This window comes from Equus quagga, chromosome 16, assembly GCF_021613505.1.
Source record: "Equus quagga isolate Etosha38 chromosome 16, UCLA_HA_Equagga_1.0, whole genome shotgun sequence".
Taxonomy (NCBI): Eukaryota; Metazoa; Chordata; class Mammalia; order Perissodactyla; family Equidae; genus Equus; species Equus quagga.
This window is the reverse complement of record NC_060282.1, coordinates 30,133,903-30,153,538: the sequence shown is the minus strand read 5'-3', so window position 1 is coordinate 30,153,538 and position 19,636 is coordinate 30,133,903. Positions and strand designations below refer to the sequence as shown.

The 19,636-nt window shown below is 38.9% G+C and overlaps 1 protein-coding gene across 1 annotated transcript in view; it reads left to right on the top strand.

Annotated features, from left to right (window-relative positions):
• Positions 1-19,405, top strand: part of TRHR (thyrotropin releasing hormone receptor) — a 34,294-nt gene extending 14,889 nt beyond the window's left edge. Inside the window, exon 2 of the mRNA XM_046641620.1 lies at positions 18,998-19,405. Coding sequence (XP_046497576.1) covers positions 18,998-19,405 — 408 coding nt within the window. The remainder of the gene's footprint in view (positions 1-18,997) is intronic.
• Positions 19,406-19,636: the final 231 nt, after the last annotated feature.

The window sequence follows — 19,636 nt, the reverse complement described above, 5'->3', positions numbered from 1 at the left end:
TTTCTACAAACTTGATTATGAGAGAGAGAGAACAGTAATGACAGGGAGAAATAAAGCAGAGTATTTTTGTTGTTTTATTTTGTTTTACTTCTTAAGACAGAAGAAACCCAAGCCTGTTTAAATCCTGATGGGAAAGAGCTAGGAGAGTGGGAGGAATTACTAGTAGATACACAAGCAAGACTCAGTACTGATAGGGCACTGTTCCCGAGGAGGCAAGAAGCAATACCATCATGAGCATAGGCAAAGTGAGGACCTTGGAAAGGAAAAGGAGCATCTTTCTTTTCTTGCCAGCAGGGGTTGTGTGTTTCACTGATCCATTTGCAGCACCTGGCACTGTAACTGGCACATAAAAGTATCCAATAAAGGTCAAATAAATAAATGAATTAAAGAAGGAGTAAGATACAAGGAAAAGAGATAAGGATGATCACGGTTGCAGACCAATTTTAGGTTATGAGGCAGGAAGCAGTGAGCTCTCACAAGCTGGTCTCTATTTTCTCAGTGAAATAGAATGGAAAGTCATAGAATGAGAATGAGGAGGGCATGGCAGAGAGAAGGGACACAAATAGAAGCATGACAGTTCATTATGGGAAATGGGAAAGGTAGATGACAGGTAGAATGATAACAGGATTAAGTCCCATTCATGTTTAGAAAAGATGAACTGGTGCAGTATTACAAGTGATCTGAATTTCTTAGTGACATCTAAACACTTTGCAGTGGGCTTGTTCTGGGACTTATTCCCAATAAACATCTTTTCAAGCCAATTAGGAAAATGTATCCCTTTGTTTGAAGAATCAGAGGGACTGATCCCGAAGGTCTTTACACATGGTGTCCTATTTAGACGAGCCATTGCATTGTCCTCAAGCTTGTTTCTTTTTCTCTTGCAGCAGCTGACACACCCATAAACAGTACAATTTCACATTTAGCACTTCTTTCTCCTTCTCTGAGTCAAGGATCTTATGATAAAAGGCCAGACTGGATCCAATTTGATGCATTACCACAGGGCAGAGATTTCTACATTTGCCAAAAAGTTCCCTCTGAACCCTGCCTCCAAAGCAATGAAGCCAGGTGCCTCAGTAAATTCCTTACTCAAAAACATTGTGAACTAGACCAGTTTATGGGCAATCACTCTGTCCTCACCATCTTGAGCCCAGCCTCTCTTTTTTCAGCATCTCCAGTTGATACGTTTGGTGTTAACAGTCTGTTTTTCCTTCCCCCAAACATCTTGGCTTTTTCCACTTTATCTTTGAAAGATTCTGGAAACACACGTGAAAGCAATTAGTCTTGTGACAAAAGCAACACACTCCTTTTTGTACGCAGTTCTTGAGTTGACTTTGCTACTGACTATCTCAAAGAAAAATGGTATCATGAGATAGAAATATTATTAACAAACAGGGATTGACACAGTCAAGGGTGCTTGACTCTTCTCATTCGTATACAAGCATACTGGGGTTTTGTGCCTCCCCAAGACCCTTGAGAAATAAAGGCAAAAGCCAGAGAGGCTCCACGTAATAACATTTTCTTATCAGTGCACCACTCTTCACCCTTCAGCATCACACAAAATGTTTGTTTATTCTTTAGGGAGCTCTCCCAACTCAAGGAGTCTGTGCCAGGCACTTAAAATCCAATGCAGACCCAAAATTCAGACAGGTGGAAAACAGCTATTATTGAGCATGGCTTTTAAGCTAATGAATAACAATTTCTGTTGTTGGCCCCTCCCCAACTCCACCCATTTCCTCGGAATAGCTAATCAAGAGAGCTTATTAAACCACATCAGGCTTATTGTCCCCATCTTAAACATGTTTCAAAATCATTTAAAATAGACAGTTATCCAGGCATTTACCACAAGTAGAAAAAGCAGTCTTGAATTTTTTTTTTAAATCATGAAGACAGAGGCACCAAAAAAAAAAACTCATGTTCCTATTACCCCCAGTTAGTCAAAAGACAGAAACTTCTGAGCTGTGACAGTATGAATTATTTTCTCAAATGATTTTGAATAGTCATTAAGAGTTCTTGGTAGAATTTAAGGAAGGTACACTAATTTTTACAAACTGATACCTAAACATAAGCCCACATTCAGACAATGCTGCTGTCTTTTAAAGAGTTACAGAGTAAAGCTATTATAATTAGAATCTTATTTATTTGGTAAGGTCACCTTTCTGCTTCAGCTAAACTGACCCAATGTGGTCTCAATATTAAGGATAGAATCAAGGTATTCAGTAACACTGAGGAATACAAAGTATTCTCTCAAAAACACCAATAATTTATCATAAAGATAACTTGAAGTACAATGATTAACAAGGATAAAATTCACAAAACCATTTTTCCCTAAAGAGAAACAGAAGTGTCTGCTTTCGGAAGTAAAGCATCTTGGTAACTGTTGTACAGTAGTGCGAGGGGAAATGCTCTGCACCAGAGCCTCTGGAACAAGTCATGATTTCCTTATACACTAACTAGCCAGTATTTCGTATAGATGCCACATTTATGGTCATCATAAAGGCTTAACATATTATATCTTAGTAATGTAATGTGAATTTATCAACTTTCATTTCACTCCAAACTCCCTGAGGAGTGAGACCATTTCCCCTCGAGTAGCAGAAGCACATTCCAACACAAATTCTACAGGGGAGGCAACACTGCCCATTCTCCAGAAGTATGGAGAGTTTTCAAAATTCCAAGAGATTCTTACAACCCTCTTCAAAGCCCCTGCCCCCCTTCCCAGTTCAAGTCACTGTTGAAATATTCTAACTTAGATCCTTCAGTTGATATCATGCACCAGTCAGGCTGCTTGTCTGGTTTTCATCCTACCAATGCAACCTGGAAAATTGTCTGTCCCACTTGCACAGGTGTCAGTCGTGTATTAACCTTTCTGATAGGTAATCTTATTGAGCTCTTACTATGCGCCAGGCATAGTGCTCTGGGATTTTCACACATCATCTCATTTGCACCGATGACATAGGAATGCTTTGTCATCTCAGTTTTAAAGATGAGGAGTTTGAGATTTAGCAACATGAAGCTCAAGGTCACCCAATCAAAAAATGGAAGAGCAAGGAGTCTAATCCTAGCATCTAATGCAAAGCCTCTGACAGCAACACGACACTCTACATCCTCATACACTTGACCATGGTACTCATGTCTCGGAGATGAGGTACGATATTATCTCAGAGTGGCTGTATCTGACTAAGAAAAAGGGAACTTCTTCCTGTGTATGTGACAATCAAATAGATTCGTTCATTCCACAAAATGTGTTGAACACCTGCTTCAGTGTTCTGAGCACTGCTTTAGACCCTGGGAACACAGTCATGAACAAATATGACAAAAACCCCTGCCCTGTGGAGCTTACATTCTAAGGAGGAGGCAGAAACAGGGAATAAATGCACACGGTATATGAACAGATACACATAGTAGATCAGGTTGTGACTTCTCAGATTGTGGAGAAAAATTAAGCAATAAGAAGGATGTGAAATGCTGGGGTAGGATGAGTACAATTTTAAATAGAGTAGTCAGAAATATCAAATAAATAGCCCATTTTCCGAGTGCAGAGGTATTTTGATTCTATATGCAGGCACTAGCAAACGTCATTTGTAAGTCAATGCGTAACACAACAGGATTTTTCCCATTGAGGAAATGTTAAAACATCAGGCTTGCCTACATAAGTCATTTGGCTTTCAACACAGGAAGTATAGCATTAGTGTCAAAATTCAATTATATTTCATAAATGTTTATAAGACTTATTCTAAAAGAAAATACACTCTACGTTCTAATTCAGAGCTGAAACCTTTCCCAGTGGCAGGAATAGGGACCTCGAGGTAGGTCAGAGATTGAGAGAGGATTGTGACAAATGTTCCCTTACCCAAATACAGAGTTAGCTCTCTTCATTTTGTAAGAGAAAGCATGACCATCTCTCCCTAGGTCTTCACTCCTGGGGAATAAGAAACACTTGCTTTTTTAGGGACAGATGAGACAAGAGACTTCCATCTTTTCAGTGGCAGCCAGAGTGCTTAAAGCACAGACTGGGGCAAACTGCCTGGATCAAATCCATTTTACCACTTGGAGGTGGAATATGGGTTCCTTCAAGTGTAAAATGGCAATATCGATAGTACCTTCCTCACGAAGCTATTGTCGAGATAAACTGAGCTAATATGTAAATGAAGCACTTAGAACAGGGCTTGGTGCACAGTGAGCAATGAGTGTTTTCTATTATTAGTTTGAAAATAGCTTTCGCTTTTCTAGAACTCACTATACTCCAAGCACTTGCATAAGCACTTCATATACATCATCTCATTTATCCACACAGCCACCCTGGAAGATAGGTAGGATTCCTTTTACCATTGTACTGAAGAGGAAACTGAGACTCAGAAATAGTAACTGGTCCAAAGTCCAACAGCTGGTAAGTGCTGGAACCAGGATACCACACAGAGTGACTGCTGTAAAGACGAGTCTCTGACATTGGTAAATTGGAAGAAATTACCAAAAGCAAGAAAGTTCAAGCTTATCACAAGCAACCTAAACTAATAGCTAGTGTAGCCCCTGCCTTCATCTTGACTCTATATCCCCTAAAGAAAATTATATGAGAGAATCCTTGATTTCAGTGGGCTCCGAAAGTACAAATTTAAGATGCAGAGCAACATCTAGAGAAATGGTTTTCTGCAGTGCTGTGAGTCATAGAGAAGCCACAGATAATTAAATGTGACAGCAGACAGATAGGAAGGATGCCTGTCAAAAGTGAGGTTTGTGTCTGTTGGACGCTAACCCGACCTTACGTCGGTCTATATTAACATAGTGTCAATCAACATCCAGCACTGGGAAATGAACTCAGCATAAACTATATTGAATTAGCATCTTCTTAGCTCTTTACATTTCCTAAGTTCTTCGTAAGAATATATGAAAGAATTCTTTACTTCTACAGAATAACAGACTGTTCCCCAGAAAGTTTTCTTCACCATAATTCCAGTCTGATCTATCATGCCCCTTTTTAAGATTGAATCTTAACACACTGATTTTAATTTTTAACTTGAGGTATTTTTTGATGCCAAACTCTGTTTCAGGGGCTAGTGATAAAAATATGCATACACATTACTCCTGCCATCAAGGTCTTACATATCAGAAAAGAAATCAGACCCAAAATAACAATGGCATTTGTGATTAGGGTTGGAAGTATCAAGCAAGCACACGGAACTACACAGCGGAAGCAAAATTTAGAACAACATTATTGAATGGTTTCTTTATTCAATCATTCATTCATTTATGCATTTTGTGAATATTCATTGCACCCACCAGATGCCAGGCCTACATGTTGCTCCTTGCACGCAGGGTAGGGCAAGGATCGTCAAGGAGTCATCACTCTAGGGATGAAAGAGAGACAATAACAGGTAAACAAACGAAGCAACAAGATCCTTTCAGAATGTGACCATTAGTACAAACAAAACATATAGAGAGACATGAGAGAAAGTAACTTGGGGAAGAGTTAGTACCCATCACTCTCTCTAGAATGTTAACTCCTCTGGGGCTCTTTCTCTTAGCCTATTAAATGAAGAACATACCTACTTCATAAATACTGTAAAAATTAAATAATTCAATAAAGTCCCTAGTACTATGTTTAAGACATATGAAGTGTTCAATAAGGTATTATTGTTATTATTGTCAAAGGCTTCCCTGTCATTTGGTTAAATCCTCCACATTTTCCCACAGGATGGGAAACCTTACCACTCTAAATGTAAAATCAGCTGTCGTTTATTGAAGACTATACTCTATGCTGGTGCTTTACATAACTTACCCCATTTATTTTTTATGCTTGCTCCTACTTCACAGATGAATATACTGAGACTTAGAAGGGCGAGATGTCTTGCCCAATGCCATGCAGCTAGTAAGAGGCAGCATCAACATTAGAATCCAGCTATGTCTGGCTCCATAGTCTGTTCCCTTATCCGCTATACTAATACTACAAAGCAACCTGGACAGTATCATCAAAAAGAGACTCTGGTGACTTAATAATCTGTGGTGAAATCACAGGCCTCATAGCAAAGGGCCAGCATGCCATGGTTTACATCACACACCTTGTAGATTCATATAGGTTTCTAGTCAAACAGGTGAAAAACAGATAAATGTGGGGACCAGCCCAGTGGCATAGGGGTTAAGTTTGTGTGCTCTGCTTTGGCGGCCCGGGGTTCACAGTTTCGAATCCTAGGCATGGATCTACACACCACTCATCAAGCCATGCTGTGGCAGTGTCCCGCATACAAAGTAGAAGAGAACTGGCACAGATGTTAGCTCAGCAACAATCTTCCTCAAGCAAAAAGAGGAAGATGAATAACACATGTTAGCTTGGGGCCAATCTTCCTCACCGAGAAAAAAAAGCAGATAAATGCAAAGAAGCTTGATTCAATCTGTTGGATTAACACAGGGATATAAACACTCCTTACCAAGGATGCAGATTTCAAGACAGGATAAGGAATAAAACATCCCCTTATATTAGAAAGGTATAGCGTGTGTTACAACATGCTTTCACGTCTTCCTTTCAATTAATCTTCAAACATATTTTTTTCCCATATTACACACAGACACCAAGGCTCAGAAGGCTTTGAGTGGTAATGAGTGGTAAAATTGAGATTTCAGATCAAGTCTTCTGATTCTGAGTCCCATGTTTAGCACATTGGAAAGCTTAAATCAGTGAAAGATGCTGAATTTATGGCTTGCTGAAGGAAAGAAACATATCTTCTCCATTTGGGCTGTCTCTGTGAGTTCTTTGGGGACAGCTAGAAAATCAGCTCTGTAACTCCAGACAGACCCCAGCGTGGAACAGGCCATCTCTCCTGGGAGAGACACAGGTCAGGAAGGAGTTGGCTGCATCTCAGGTGCTCTCAGCCCCATGAGAAGGGAATTTGTCCAAGACATTTAGAAGCAAGGCAACTAAATGCCAAGGAAAAATTTGGCAGCCCTGAGAGCTTGGACTTCTATTTAGAGATGACCTCCCCACTCCTCCATCATTCACATTTTACATTTTAAAATATTCTCATTGATTTCCCATCTCCTGCTGCGTGAGCAGCTGAGGGATCACTCATCTGTATGACAGTCTACAACGTCACCCTTACCGAGCTGTGTAGCCAGAGAAGCACAGTGGAGAGAGGAGATTGGGGAACACCTCCCTCAGAAAGGATCAAGGTCTTCATACAAGTGTTACAGCTAGCAACTGGATTCCCAGCCAAGATGCTTCATTCACAATTTCCGAAGCCTGGTTCTAAATAGAAAAACGACCAGGAGAAGTAAACATAACCTAGAAAGCAAAGATAATAAAACTAAAGCCAGAAGTGTTAGGTAAGCTTTTCCACATGCTTAGCTATTCACCAATAATTTACCTGGAAGAGAGAACACTAAGAAAAGGCTAAATAGCTCACTCAACCCACGGCAGATGAACTATAGCATTGTTCCAGCATGGCTCATGAAAGAATTTAGAATGACATTTTGTTTTCTAAATTGAGATGTTGTTAGAATTTGAATCCCAATTCTGCCAGCTGAGTTTTTCCCTTCCCAGCATGTTTCCAAATATTCTCCTCCTGTGAACAAGAAAACATCATCCAAGCAACAGGAGGAAGCCAGCCTTTCATCAGGCAGCATTATCAGACTCTGCGATCAATACCAAAAACTCCACACCACAATAGTTTCCAGTGTTGTGGAAAGTTTTGCATCTAATCCTCAAGTCTAGCTGCAAATATTACCCAGCACACAATTGTTTTGCACTCTTAGCAGAACAACCCTGAAATCAGAAACATTCAAAAGATTTGTTCCATCAGGACTTAGTATCAGAGTGTGAACAGAAATATCTTTGTTAGGTGCGGAGGCAGAAACCCTTGGGTAGAAACAAGAATTGTTTTTTCATTATCTCTGCTCCACTCTCAAAAACAGCCTTCACCAATTCCAACCTTTAAACCCAAGTTTTGTTTTTTGGTTTTGCAAACTTCAGAAAAAATATTTCTTCCCCAAATTCATTTATTATAGTAAAGAGCATAAGAAGACTTTGGAGACAAGTATATACATCCTTTAAGCGAGGATTTCATTTATTAGCATATAACTTTTCTCAGCCTCAGTCTTTGCCTCATAAAATGTAGATAAAGTAGGGCTGTCCTGAAGAAAATACAAAGTGCATTGCCTAGTGCATAGTAGACAGTTCATATATCCATCGTAATTCTCTTCCTCTCTTTCACCTGTTAATTCTGATTGCTAGATTGGAATACATTCCATTTGCATCCCATTTTCCTCATTCTATATTGAAACACATTATGAAATACTGCACAGTCCCCATCTAACATAGACTCTCAGAGATTCTCAGATAGTAAGACTTACAACCACTCAGAGCCTCTCCTACTTTGGGAGGTTTTGGTATATTGATCCCTGATCTCTAGTTCCACTAACCAGGAGAGTTCACTGTTCCATCATTTTTTTTTTTAACTCTTCATGTGTTGGTGACTCTCTCTAACTTTACTCTTGAAAGAAAGTACAGGCTTTGAGGGCTCATCCCAGATCAGACTTGGAGGCAGAGCTCTGTCCATTTTCCACAAGAAGTGCCTCACATTTAGTATTTGGTGATGCTTAGTAATTTTACTGGAATAATTTACTGGAGTAATTTTACTAGAGGCATCACAGAGGAAGGGTCACATCGTGTTCTACACAGATGTGTCATCCTGTAACTCCAGCTCTCATCTCTGCTCTTGTATGTTACCAACAGCAGTGCCAACTCGTGATTCTATTGGCACATGCAGCCCTCTTGGGATATAGAGTCCAGTTTCTTGTCCCCACAAATATCTCACTCAGGAAACTGCTTTGCTTGGCAAGTCTATCTTCCTCAGACTTGTGGAGAATTGTGGAGAAAAGTTTTTTGGCAATTTCACTGGATACACCACACTTAAAAATTTACACTTACAAAATCTTTTCTCACTGTTGTTTCTCTTAATCCCTACTTTTCTCTTAATCACTACTTCTCTCCCAAGTATCATCAAATACAACAAAAGCTTCTCTACTGTGAGTCTCTGCTAATATTTTCATGGACATTTTTAATTAGAGTGGAGCCCCGACAACACTCAGTAATCCTTGCTGGAATGGCTATTCTGAAAGGAGCATTGAGACATAGCACTTCACAGGTGGAGTCAAGAACCCATCTACTAGCATCCCTGGGTGGCCTCTTGTCAAGAAATTTATAAGCAATCCACAGGCAAGCTGTGACAGCTCGTGATCTCTTCACCATGAATCACCACTCAGACTTTATTCACTTTTAATATACTTTAACTGACTTTGAGTTGATTCCAAGCCCTTTTCCAGCCCCATCTTTCAATTTAAATCCCACCAATGATCTCACTCCAAGATGTAAAGCACCTCACCTTGATTATAACTGTCTTTTAATAACAGTATGTCCAGACACTTAGTCAAAATAAAGCAGAACAATCTGCAAGAGGAAAATCCCAGAGCCCCCAGTCAGTGTAGAAGCTCGGCTAAATTCAGATTTATAGAATTGTCTAGTCAAGTTTATCCTTCAATTGGCTCAATCAATGTAACAAAATGAAAAGGATCATTGATCACTTTGCCGAAGGCCATCTGAGAGCAAAATATTTTCAGTAACAGAACACTTTGTTAATTTGCTGCAAGGCAGGAGAACATGAACAGGCTCCAAACAGAACGTACTGTTACCCTTCAAAGAATCGTGTTTGAATATTAAAGGATAACCGTTTTATATTCATTAACCAAGAAAAAGTGCCCAGAAGGAAGTACACTTCTGAAAATGGGAATATTTCAGCCAAGAAGTACAAGAACTAGAGCACTTTGCTAATTTAAATGGCCCTAAACCCATACATACCCCCACAATTATATTTTAACACTTGCAAAAAATAAGTGTTTACTCAATAATAATTCAACTGTGCATTGAGCATTTATTACATGACAGGATATGTACTAAGGATTTTTCCCAACTTACTGTGCAGTAGAGGTCCAATAAAAGTTGATTGTTGACGTACGTTGTTCGTGAAGCCAAACAGAGAGCTTTGGCATTATAGAATGTGAGATCCAAAATTGCCCAAGAGCCTATTCACAAGTTAAAGTTACTCACTAGGATGCTCTTGAAGACCATTCATTATAAAAGTGGTAGATGTTCTTCAAATACCAGTTTACTGATGAGTCTGTCACCTCCTGTTTTATGGCTTTGCCTTTTTAGTCCTAAGAAAGCTTTTTCAGTATTTAAAATTGCCCTGAAATTTAGATATTCTGCTATTAAATGACAGCCATACATTTGAATGAGCCCTGGTATATTTTATTAAATAATTTTTGTCTGACCATTCCTTTTAAAACATCTGTAGATTCGGTCTTTAAATTGACAGTGTTCCTTAAAAAGGATTCAATTATTTGCTTTCTTCTCTAAATGATACCTCTATACCTTTCTATAACTCCATTTCTTCAAAACAACATTTCAGTTATAATGAACTTTAAAAGAGAAAATAATAGCAGGTCGAGAAGCCAGGTCCGGGGTCTAGAGATGGACCATGTTCTTAGTTAGATACAGAAAATTAAACTGAATTCTAGTAATGTCTTCAGCACTTCAGAAAAATGCATCCCCTCTGTGAATGCAGAAATTAAGATAATTACTGACAATCACTGGGATTAGGAACCAAATCTATTTCTCTAGTTTATGAGCACCTTGAGCGATACGTATTCTGCAGGTACTATTTCTCTTTGCCTGGCCTTGTAACCCCCAAGTAACAAAATCCACTTATGTGAAAATGATCACAAACATGTCTGAATATTGTGTTATCCTTAGTAACATACAAGTTAGATGTTCTCAGAATGCTCAAACTGAAGAGACTTTTGAAAGGAATCCAGATGGTGCATTTACTGACTATGGAAAATGAGGTTCAGACATAAGTCATGTGACCCGCCCAATTTGCTCAGAGTCAGAGATGGATTGTGAAACCACTAGGCTGGACACCAATTCCAGCTCTTTCTTCTCTAGCCGCCACACTTTGCCATTCACTGACATATAGAAGCTCTATGCCACAATTTTTATTTCCCAAGGAAGAATGCCCAGAAAATAGCAAGACACATGACAGTGCACAGAATTTTTTCTGAATCATACATAAAATCAAAAATCAGAATTTTCTTCTGAATCAGTACAAGAACTCCAACTAAGTCTCTCAGAGAACTGAGGTATCAATCAACTCCCTACGACCTGCTAGGCAGACTAATAAACTAATTTGTGATAATTAATCAAAATGTCCCCAGATCTCATGTAACCAGATATTCATAAATGACATGCTATTCACTGGGCTGTGATCCAAAAAACAGAAGTTTCCATTGTCTCTTTTTATTCCATTTTATTACTTTTGCATTTTTAATTTTCTTTATTTTTCCCTAGCAAATAGATTGGTGTGAAGGATTCCTATCTGCCTTGTTATGACAACTTTCTTCTCCCTAGACAGTACTTTCTAAATGTAGCACTCCAATTTGGGGCAAAAAATACCACATGTGATTCCAGGGCTACCAATGTTTCCTGCCAACAATATTATCCTTTCCAAATATTTCATAAACTTTATTTATAGCAATTAGAAGTCTTTAACTCACTATGTATGTTGAGTTTTGCAATTATCCAGAAAGAAAACTAGATTTAGAGTCAAGTGACCTTAGTTCAATAACTACTTTGCTAGTAACATACGAGCTGTATGACTTTATTTCTCTGCTTCTCTGAGCTCAGTTTCCATTTCCTCATCAATGAAATGGAAAGAAGAATAATACCTGTCCCACAGATGTCACATGGCTATGAACACAAAATGATTTGATGACAATGAAAGTACCAATGTAATGAAAGTCCAAGGAATTAAGCAATTACCTGCTATTGGGACTCCATTCAGGATTCAGGATATTGACCCAAAAAGAGGCATTTTTCTCCTGCATTGTCTTGAGCTCTTAGATCAAGTATGGCTAAGAAAAAAGGGGCAGATATGGAAAAAGTAATTCTGTGCATACGCTTATGAAGAGGCCAACTCGCCCACTTGTGCACTGGATGCTGTTCCCTAGCCAAGAACATAGTTCCTCCAATTGTCTCCTTCCTGTCTCTCCTGGATCATAAATTTCCCCCTCTCGATAGGATTATTTCCTAAGCAAACAAAGATGCTGTTATATCGTCCATCTTTAAAAAAAATAGACTCTTCATCCCCATCTGGCAATCCTTCTATCTTACTACTTCTTTTTCCAGCCAAACTCTCAAAAGACATATCTGTAATTGCTATCCACTTCTATTTCTCTTACATTCATTCCAAAGAGGCTTACCCAATAAACGAAAGTTTTATTGGTACAAATAAATAATAATTTTCCCCCAAAATACCTGTTTCCTCTTACTTATGTTTTTCAGCCTTGTAGTTATTCTCCAGTTTTCAAGAGCAGCCTAAGAATGTGTTTCAACTCTTTTAGTTTTGTCTTTATTCTGTATCTTTCTTGAGTCCTAATATGCCTATAAAATCAGTTGGCGCTTTTTACTAGGTATTATAGTAATAATTGTCTCTCCGAATTGTTCCAGATTAAATGCTTAATATTCTTGAATGCTTTGTAACTTAAAAAGCAATATGCAACTCAGCAATTCCATTCCCAGGTGTATACTCAAGAAAAATAAAAACATGCATTCACATAAATGTTCAGAGCAGTATTATTCATTATAGGCAAAAAGTGGAAGCCACTCAAATAAATAGATAAGTAAAATATGGTATGTACATAGGATGAAATATTACTCAGCAATAAAAAGAAATGAAGTACTGATACATGCCACAACATGGATGAAGCTTAAAAACATTATGCTAAGTGAAAGAAGCCAGTCATACACAAAAGAATGCATGATTCCATTCATATGAGGTGTTCAGAACAGACAGATCTATGGAGAAATAAAGTAGACTAGTGGCTGCCTAGGGCTAGGGAAGGTGGGGAGAAGGGAGAAAGTGATTGTTAATGGGCATGGAGTTTCTTTTCAGGATGATGAAAATGTTCTAAAATTAAGTTGTGATAAGGGTTGCACAACTCTGTGAATATACTAAAACCCTTGAACTGTACACTTTAAGTTGATGAATTTAATTATATGTAAATTATATCTCAATAAAGCAATATACGAGGTTAACATCATTAGTCATAAGTCAAGTTGATAGAATGCACTCTTGATAGATTGTTTTGAGAATGACATTCACCTCTGAGGCCTTTCTCCCCCAAATCCACAACTTCATTCTAACCATGAGAAAAGCATCACCTACATTCAAATTAAGGGATATTCTATAAAATATCTAACCAGTACTCCTGAAATCTATCAAGGCCATCAAAAAATAAGGAAAGTTAGAGAAATTCTCACAGCCCAGAGAAATATAGCAAGATGTGATTACTAAATATAATGTGGTACTTTGGCTGGGACCCTGGAGCAGTAAAAGGAAATTAGGAAAAAACTAATGAAATCTGAATAAAGAATGGAGTTAACTAACTCTATATAAAAATTATCAATATTGGTTCATTAATCAGGACAAATGCACCGTACTAATGTAAGATGTTAATAACGGGGACTTTGGTGTTGGATAGATAGAAACTTTCGGTGTTATCTTTGCAACTTTTCTATAAATCTAACACTATTTTTTTAAAAAAGCAATGTACAAACATTAGTTAGTTTTAGAACTTGTAGTAAAAGTCATAGTGCTAGTAACATCGATAATAGTTAGTGGTACAAGGTTCCTCAGCAGGCCAGAATAGAGAACCTAATTAACCTCTCTTTTTTCACATGCAGCACACACAGACAGAGCTGAGCTTGCGCTCACTCAAGGAACCATAATCTCAACTTTAACAATCACATAGAAATCTATCCAGTTCACATTTTGAAAAGGGGGGAAGAAAAGAAATCCCTGAATAGGGTCTTTGTCTAGAGGTTTCACAAAGATTATGAAAGGAGGTGTTGAGAAGGACTGAATCCAAACTCTCTTATGAGAGCTATATGCCACTTGTTCCACATAATTAAATACAGTGAAGAGTAAAATATATATGGTGGGGCATGATTTAAAAAGTTTAAGCTGATCTTCATGAAAAAGATAACCTTTCACCATGTTGGCCAAAGACAGAGCTTAGACCCTGCTGTTCCAACCCTGCTCTTCCCCTCAAACCATCTTTGCATGAATTCTCTTTAAACACTAAATTTTAATCAACTGATTTTTACAGCCTCCTTTCCTTGCCCTCAATGCAAAATTGGCTGCCTACTTCCTCATTGACTAAAACGGCCCCACGGAACTGACGTTTTCAGAACTCAACACTCTGTATCTCCTTTGGCAGCTCCATCCCTCCTTCTGTCCTAGCAATGGCAAGCCAAGCATCTCACAGAGTGTGACATCACCTCATCATAGTCATACAAAAATGATGACTTTTATAAAATGGTTTTCACAAGCTTCCTAGAGAAAGAGATCACTCCACTTCTCTACATGGTCTGCAACCAGAACTTGCATACTTCTGGTCCCCATGATATGCCCCTCTATCTCATGCCTCTAGATCATTACACACACCTAATCTCTGCAGGAGTACACATCCTGCCTCTCTACCGTCAGATTTTCACTTAGATGCCACAGAGACCAAAAAGTCCTCACTAACTCACCCTCAATACCAAGTCCAGTTCAGGTGCTCTCATAGAACCAAAACTTTACTCTGTCTTAGCATTTATCACATTGTATTATAACTTCCCATCGGATTCTAAGATACATGAAGACATTGGCAATGTCTCTCTGGATCAGTGCCAAATACTCAAGAGCCAGGACATTGACTGGTGCACAGTAGGATTGCAAATGAATCTCCTAAAATGAATGAATAGATTCTTTCCCAATCAAAAATATATTGTGAGATCATTTTCTCCTGAAGATTGTGTCAGGCTCTTTTTTAAGGACGTTTACATCCTGGGGCAGAGGCTTCTGTAAAGAAGCAATCTTTCATCTCATTTCATATTCCACGCCTTGCCTCAGCAAAAATGCCAATGCTTAAAAACAATGGCTCAAAGATATTTTCAAGTTTGCATTTTTGTCATTTTATTTGGGATAGAAATAACAGAAATAAAACATCGGCAACCACAGTGAAATTAATTGGGTATGAAAGACAATCTCCAGGACGTTTCCTTTCCAGGTGTTTGCTCCTATATTAAGAGTTGTTAAAATCCAAGCTATGGCTACACTAAAAACTTGTGAACATTTTAGAAAGTGATTAAGCTCCATCAAAGATATTTGGAATTAACCAAAAATAATTATGAGTGGGATTAAATGTATTCTCTATCATCCCACTAGAGATATATTTTCCTCTGGGTCAGTCTTAGAAACAGCATTATATTTCTTTCATTTCACTCCTCCTTCAAATGTTTAAAATATACTTCAAACAAAAAGCTGAAATGTGTTAAGGATTCACTTCACTAATTAACCAACCTTCATTTAAAAAGAATTTTTTAGTATTAAAAAATAAAATGTTTGCAGAAATATTCAAACAGTAGATTGGAGTATTAAAATCCAGAAAAGGATCATGGTTACATATTTGGAAATAATTCTTCCCATTCCTGAATTTATTCAACATTTATTGAAGGCTATCTTATGTCACATTCTGTACTAAACACCTGATGACAGAGAAATGGACAAACTTACACATGCCCTGAAGAAGCTCACCATCTATTGGAGAAATGGACAAATGTAGCTTATTGCAATAAAAAGCTTTGGGATTGACGTCAAAGTATGCCCAGGGGCTGTGGAAGTACATGGCAGAGATAGTAACCTCCAAACAGTAACCTTGAAACAAGTTGCTTTTCTTTAAGGCAATGAAAGCTGCTCCCTCACTGACATTAAGTGAAAGAGGTAGGTAGATATTAAATGTGGATTCAATGTTTCATGTGACAATTGTAGAGAAAAACATAAAGATAGATGAAATTCAACCTTAAGTTCAGAAATTTAGCAGTGATAAGTGTTTTGGATTTATACTCAGGAGGAGTTAAATTTTTGGTGACCATAATGGGGATAACGCAGTAGAAATCTCATCCTTGAAAATGCAAAAGACTTTCATAGAGAGCAAAGTAGCTTTAAGTAGCCTTAAGTTGAATCATGGCTCTGTCACTGACTACCTATGTGTCTTTTATACAAATCAAGTACACTCTCTAAACCCCAATTTCTTCATGTGCAAAACAGACCATAACTAGCTTACACAGGGGGCTCTTATGATCATTAAATAAGATAATGTTGACATATCTTCGTGATGGGCCATCATAAAGGACTCAGGTGTGATGGTAATGACCTAATTGTAAATCAAGCCAGGGATTCATTGTAGGATGCTTAGTCCTTGGCAGGGAGTGGGAGGATGTTGGCAAGTATGAAGCAGTAACCTGACGTCAGAGAAGCTGGAGTACTAGGCAGGGGACGAAGGCAAGGATATGAGTGATGATGATGACGATAAAGATGATAATTACTATAGCTCCTTCCAAAGCTCAGAATATTTATCACTGAATTAAGCCTTTGATTTCCTAGTACCAATTAGAGTCTGCTTAGGAAAAATCAGACTTCAGCTAACATCTCAACTGAGTAGATCCTCCTTATCTCTGAAAGAAGTCAGAATCTCTGGAATGTTCCACCTGGTATTGCATGAACCAATGTGAAAATCACACCTTCCCACTGAACAACTTCTCTACCCCAGGGAGCAAAATACAAAGTGTAACTAATCCTATATGCACTGAGTTAGCAGAGAAGTTCAGGGAACAGTGAGTGAGGCACACAGGAGGGCTTGGGGCACATTCTTGGAGGGCAGGGAGAGCTTCAAGCACGTGATAAAATGGCCCTGGGAGCAGAGGAAACCAGTAACTGGAGAGTAGGTGGATTGCTCAGATGTGCCACTGCAAGGAAGTAATGGGGTCATTTAAAAAGACATAGTAGCGGCTCAAAGATAGATGAGAAATCTTAAAGCACATGATATTTGGAAAGCCAAGGAAGGAGGCAATTACTATAGATAGCAAGAGGGTAGCATCATTCCCACAATGCGGAAGTCATGGGGAGTTCCTAGTTGGGGTGGAAGAGATGTGATTAAGCATAAAACAGAGCTCTAGGATCAGAAGACTAGGAGAGCTAAGGAAAAAAGGGAAGTATTCTAGCACAGGAGACCAAGACGCATTCTATTACCAGAATCAAGTAGAAGGTTGGGAGCTGAATTTATAGTAAATACTAATGACAGAGTAGGTGTCTAGATGTGGAATCTTTATTTCTACACTAAACAACATTAAAAAGCTCTCTCTAAAAACAGGATCCCCTTGGATGCCAGAACAAGATAGAGACTGCTGGTGGGGACTTCAGTGAAACAGCTGGGAGGTCAAGAGGGATGAGGGAGGAAGAATCAGTTCCTTCTGTTTTGGGTGGTTTTCAAGCTCAGAACATTTAGAAAGTCTAGGCTGAGGAAACAGATTTCCCAAACTCTGTGAGAGACTAAAGATAACTGAAAACTTATTTTTCAATGTGTAAAGTGTTGCTTTGAAGAGAAGCAATCACTTGTTATGTCCCCAACCCAAAGATAATCACTGCTACAATTTTAACACACCCTTCGTATAGCTGAAATATTGTGGTCTGTTTATATTGTCATAATCAAAGTGTAATATTTCCATAATGCTTTAATGTTTCAAAGTCCTTATTACATTTGTTATTTCAGTTTATTTTCTCAGTATCTTTATTATGATCAGGAGTATTTTCAGATGTAGAAATGAAAGTATAGATGAATGACTTCATCATGGCCTTAAAGCCACTTATAGAGTCAAAGCCAGATGATAGAACTGAGTTCAAGTCAATCCCCAGCATCCTACCGAGCACAGAGATGAGTGAGAGAAGAATTGGCTAGGTTATGCTCTTTGATAATCTTGTCCCTGGACAATCTTGGGTATTAATTTCATCCTACCTATTGTCCCACCTCCTGTACATTGCTTGTACTTAGGAGTAGGGTCAGCTCTGCGTAAAATTCCAGAGTGTGTTTTCCCTGTCCTCCATCTCCCTTTACCCTGAAGGAAAGCTGTGTGTTGGGAAGGGCAAAAGCTTTGGATTCAGGTGACAATCTCAGCTCTAAGACTCTACAACTGCCACCACCGTACTTAGCAGCATCCATATATCAGTTTTCTAATTTGAAAAATGGAGGATACAATACCTATTTTGGAGGATTTTAACTTGTTTAAATGTGATAACATACGTAAAACACCTAGTATAGAGTCTGACATGCAGTAGACGTTCAATAACCATTGGCTTTTTAGCTTAAGATGCTATATCCTTTTCAAACTATGTCACCACATTTGATTTAGTGGAGCAATATCGGCTCAATTTTACAGACAAGCTTTTAGAAAGATTAAGATCATTTATCAAGGCCACACACAAGGTGAGTAAAGATGAGATTAGACTCTAGGTCTCCTAATGCTGTCACAGACACTTTTGGTGCCCTGTGTCACATACTCTTAACCTGACTCTGATTTCAGCCATGGCTATGATGGATGGTTCCTGATTGCAAAGAACATATCACTTCAGGCATCCACTGTCCCCTGCTGTCTCTCCTCTTCTCTGCCGCGAGGTTCTCTCTGAAGCCCCCAGGAGTTTCCAGGCAGGAGAATTCTGGAAGTGCAGGGCCCTTAAAGCCCCTAAGGGCACCCTTCAACAAAGGGAGATGGCAGCCAGTGGGTAAATGCCCCATCCTCTCTTCCTCTGGACAGATAAGCCTGAGTGTAGTTGCCCACAGTGAGAGCCGTCTCAGTAATACATCTATTTGGGCTCTTCCTCCTATGGTGCACTCTCCTCTGTACACTTCATCCTGCTTCCTAGGATCATTTCCCAAATAAACTGGCTGCGCTTAAGTCCATGTCTCCGACTACCTCTTGGGAACTAAAGATTGGAAGGTGCTAGGGAGGGAAGTGTTTTGATTTCATTGTTCTGTTTTTATCTGTGTCTGCACTGCATTTCTCTCTATTTCTCCACAGGTCACCAAGATGCTGGCAGTGGTTGTAGTTCTGTTTGCCCTTTTATGGATGCCCTACAGAACTCTTGTGGTTGTCAACTCATTTCTCTCCAGCCCTTTCCAAGAAAATTGGTTCTTGCTCTTTTGCAGAATTTGCATTTATCTCAACAGTGCCATCAACCCAGTGATTTACAATCTCATGTCCCAGAAATTCCGTGCAGCCTTCAGAAAGCTCTGCAATTGCAAGCAGAAGCCGACAGAGAAACCCGCTAACTACAGTGTGGCCCTGAATTACAGCGTCATCAAGGAGTCCGATCACTTCAGCACAGAGCTCGATGATATCACTGTCACTGACACTTATTTGTCTGCCGCGAAAGTGTCTTTTAATGACACCTGCTTGGCTTCTGAAATAACCTTCAGCCAAAGCTGATTCATGAATTAAAAGAAAATGGACCACACAGTAAATGAGAATCTGTGCGGTGATCAACCCAAGAGAGGAGACAGCCAAGACTCGTATGTGACGACAGAGCCCATAAAGTCTTCACCAATGCTCCAACAAATCCTTGCCCAAAATACCTTAACCCATGAGAATGACTCAAATTTCCCTTCTACTATCACAAAAATGGAGCAGATCTGTGAACTAGCCAAACAGTGGAAACTG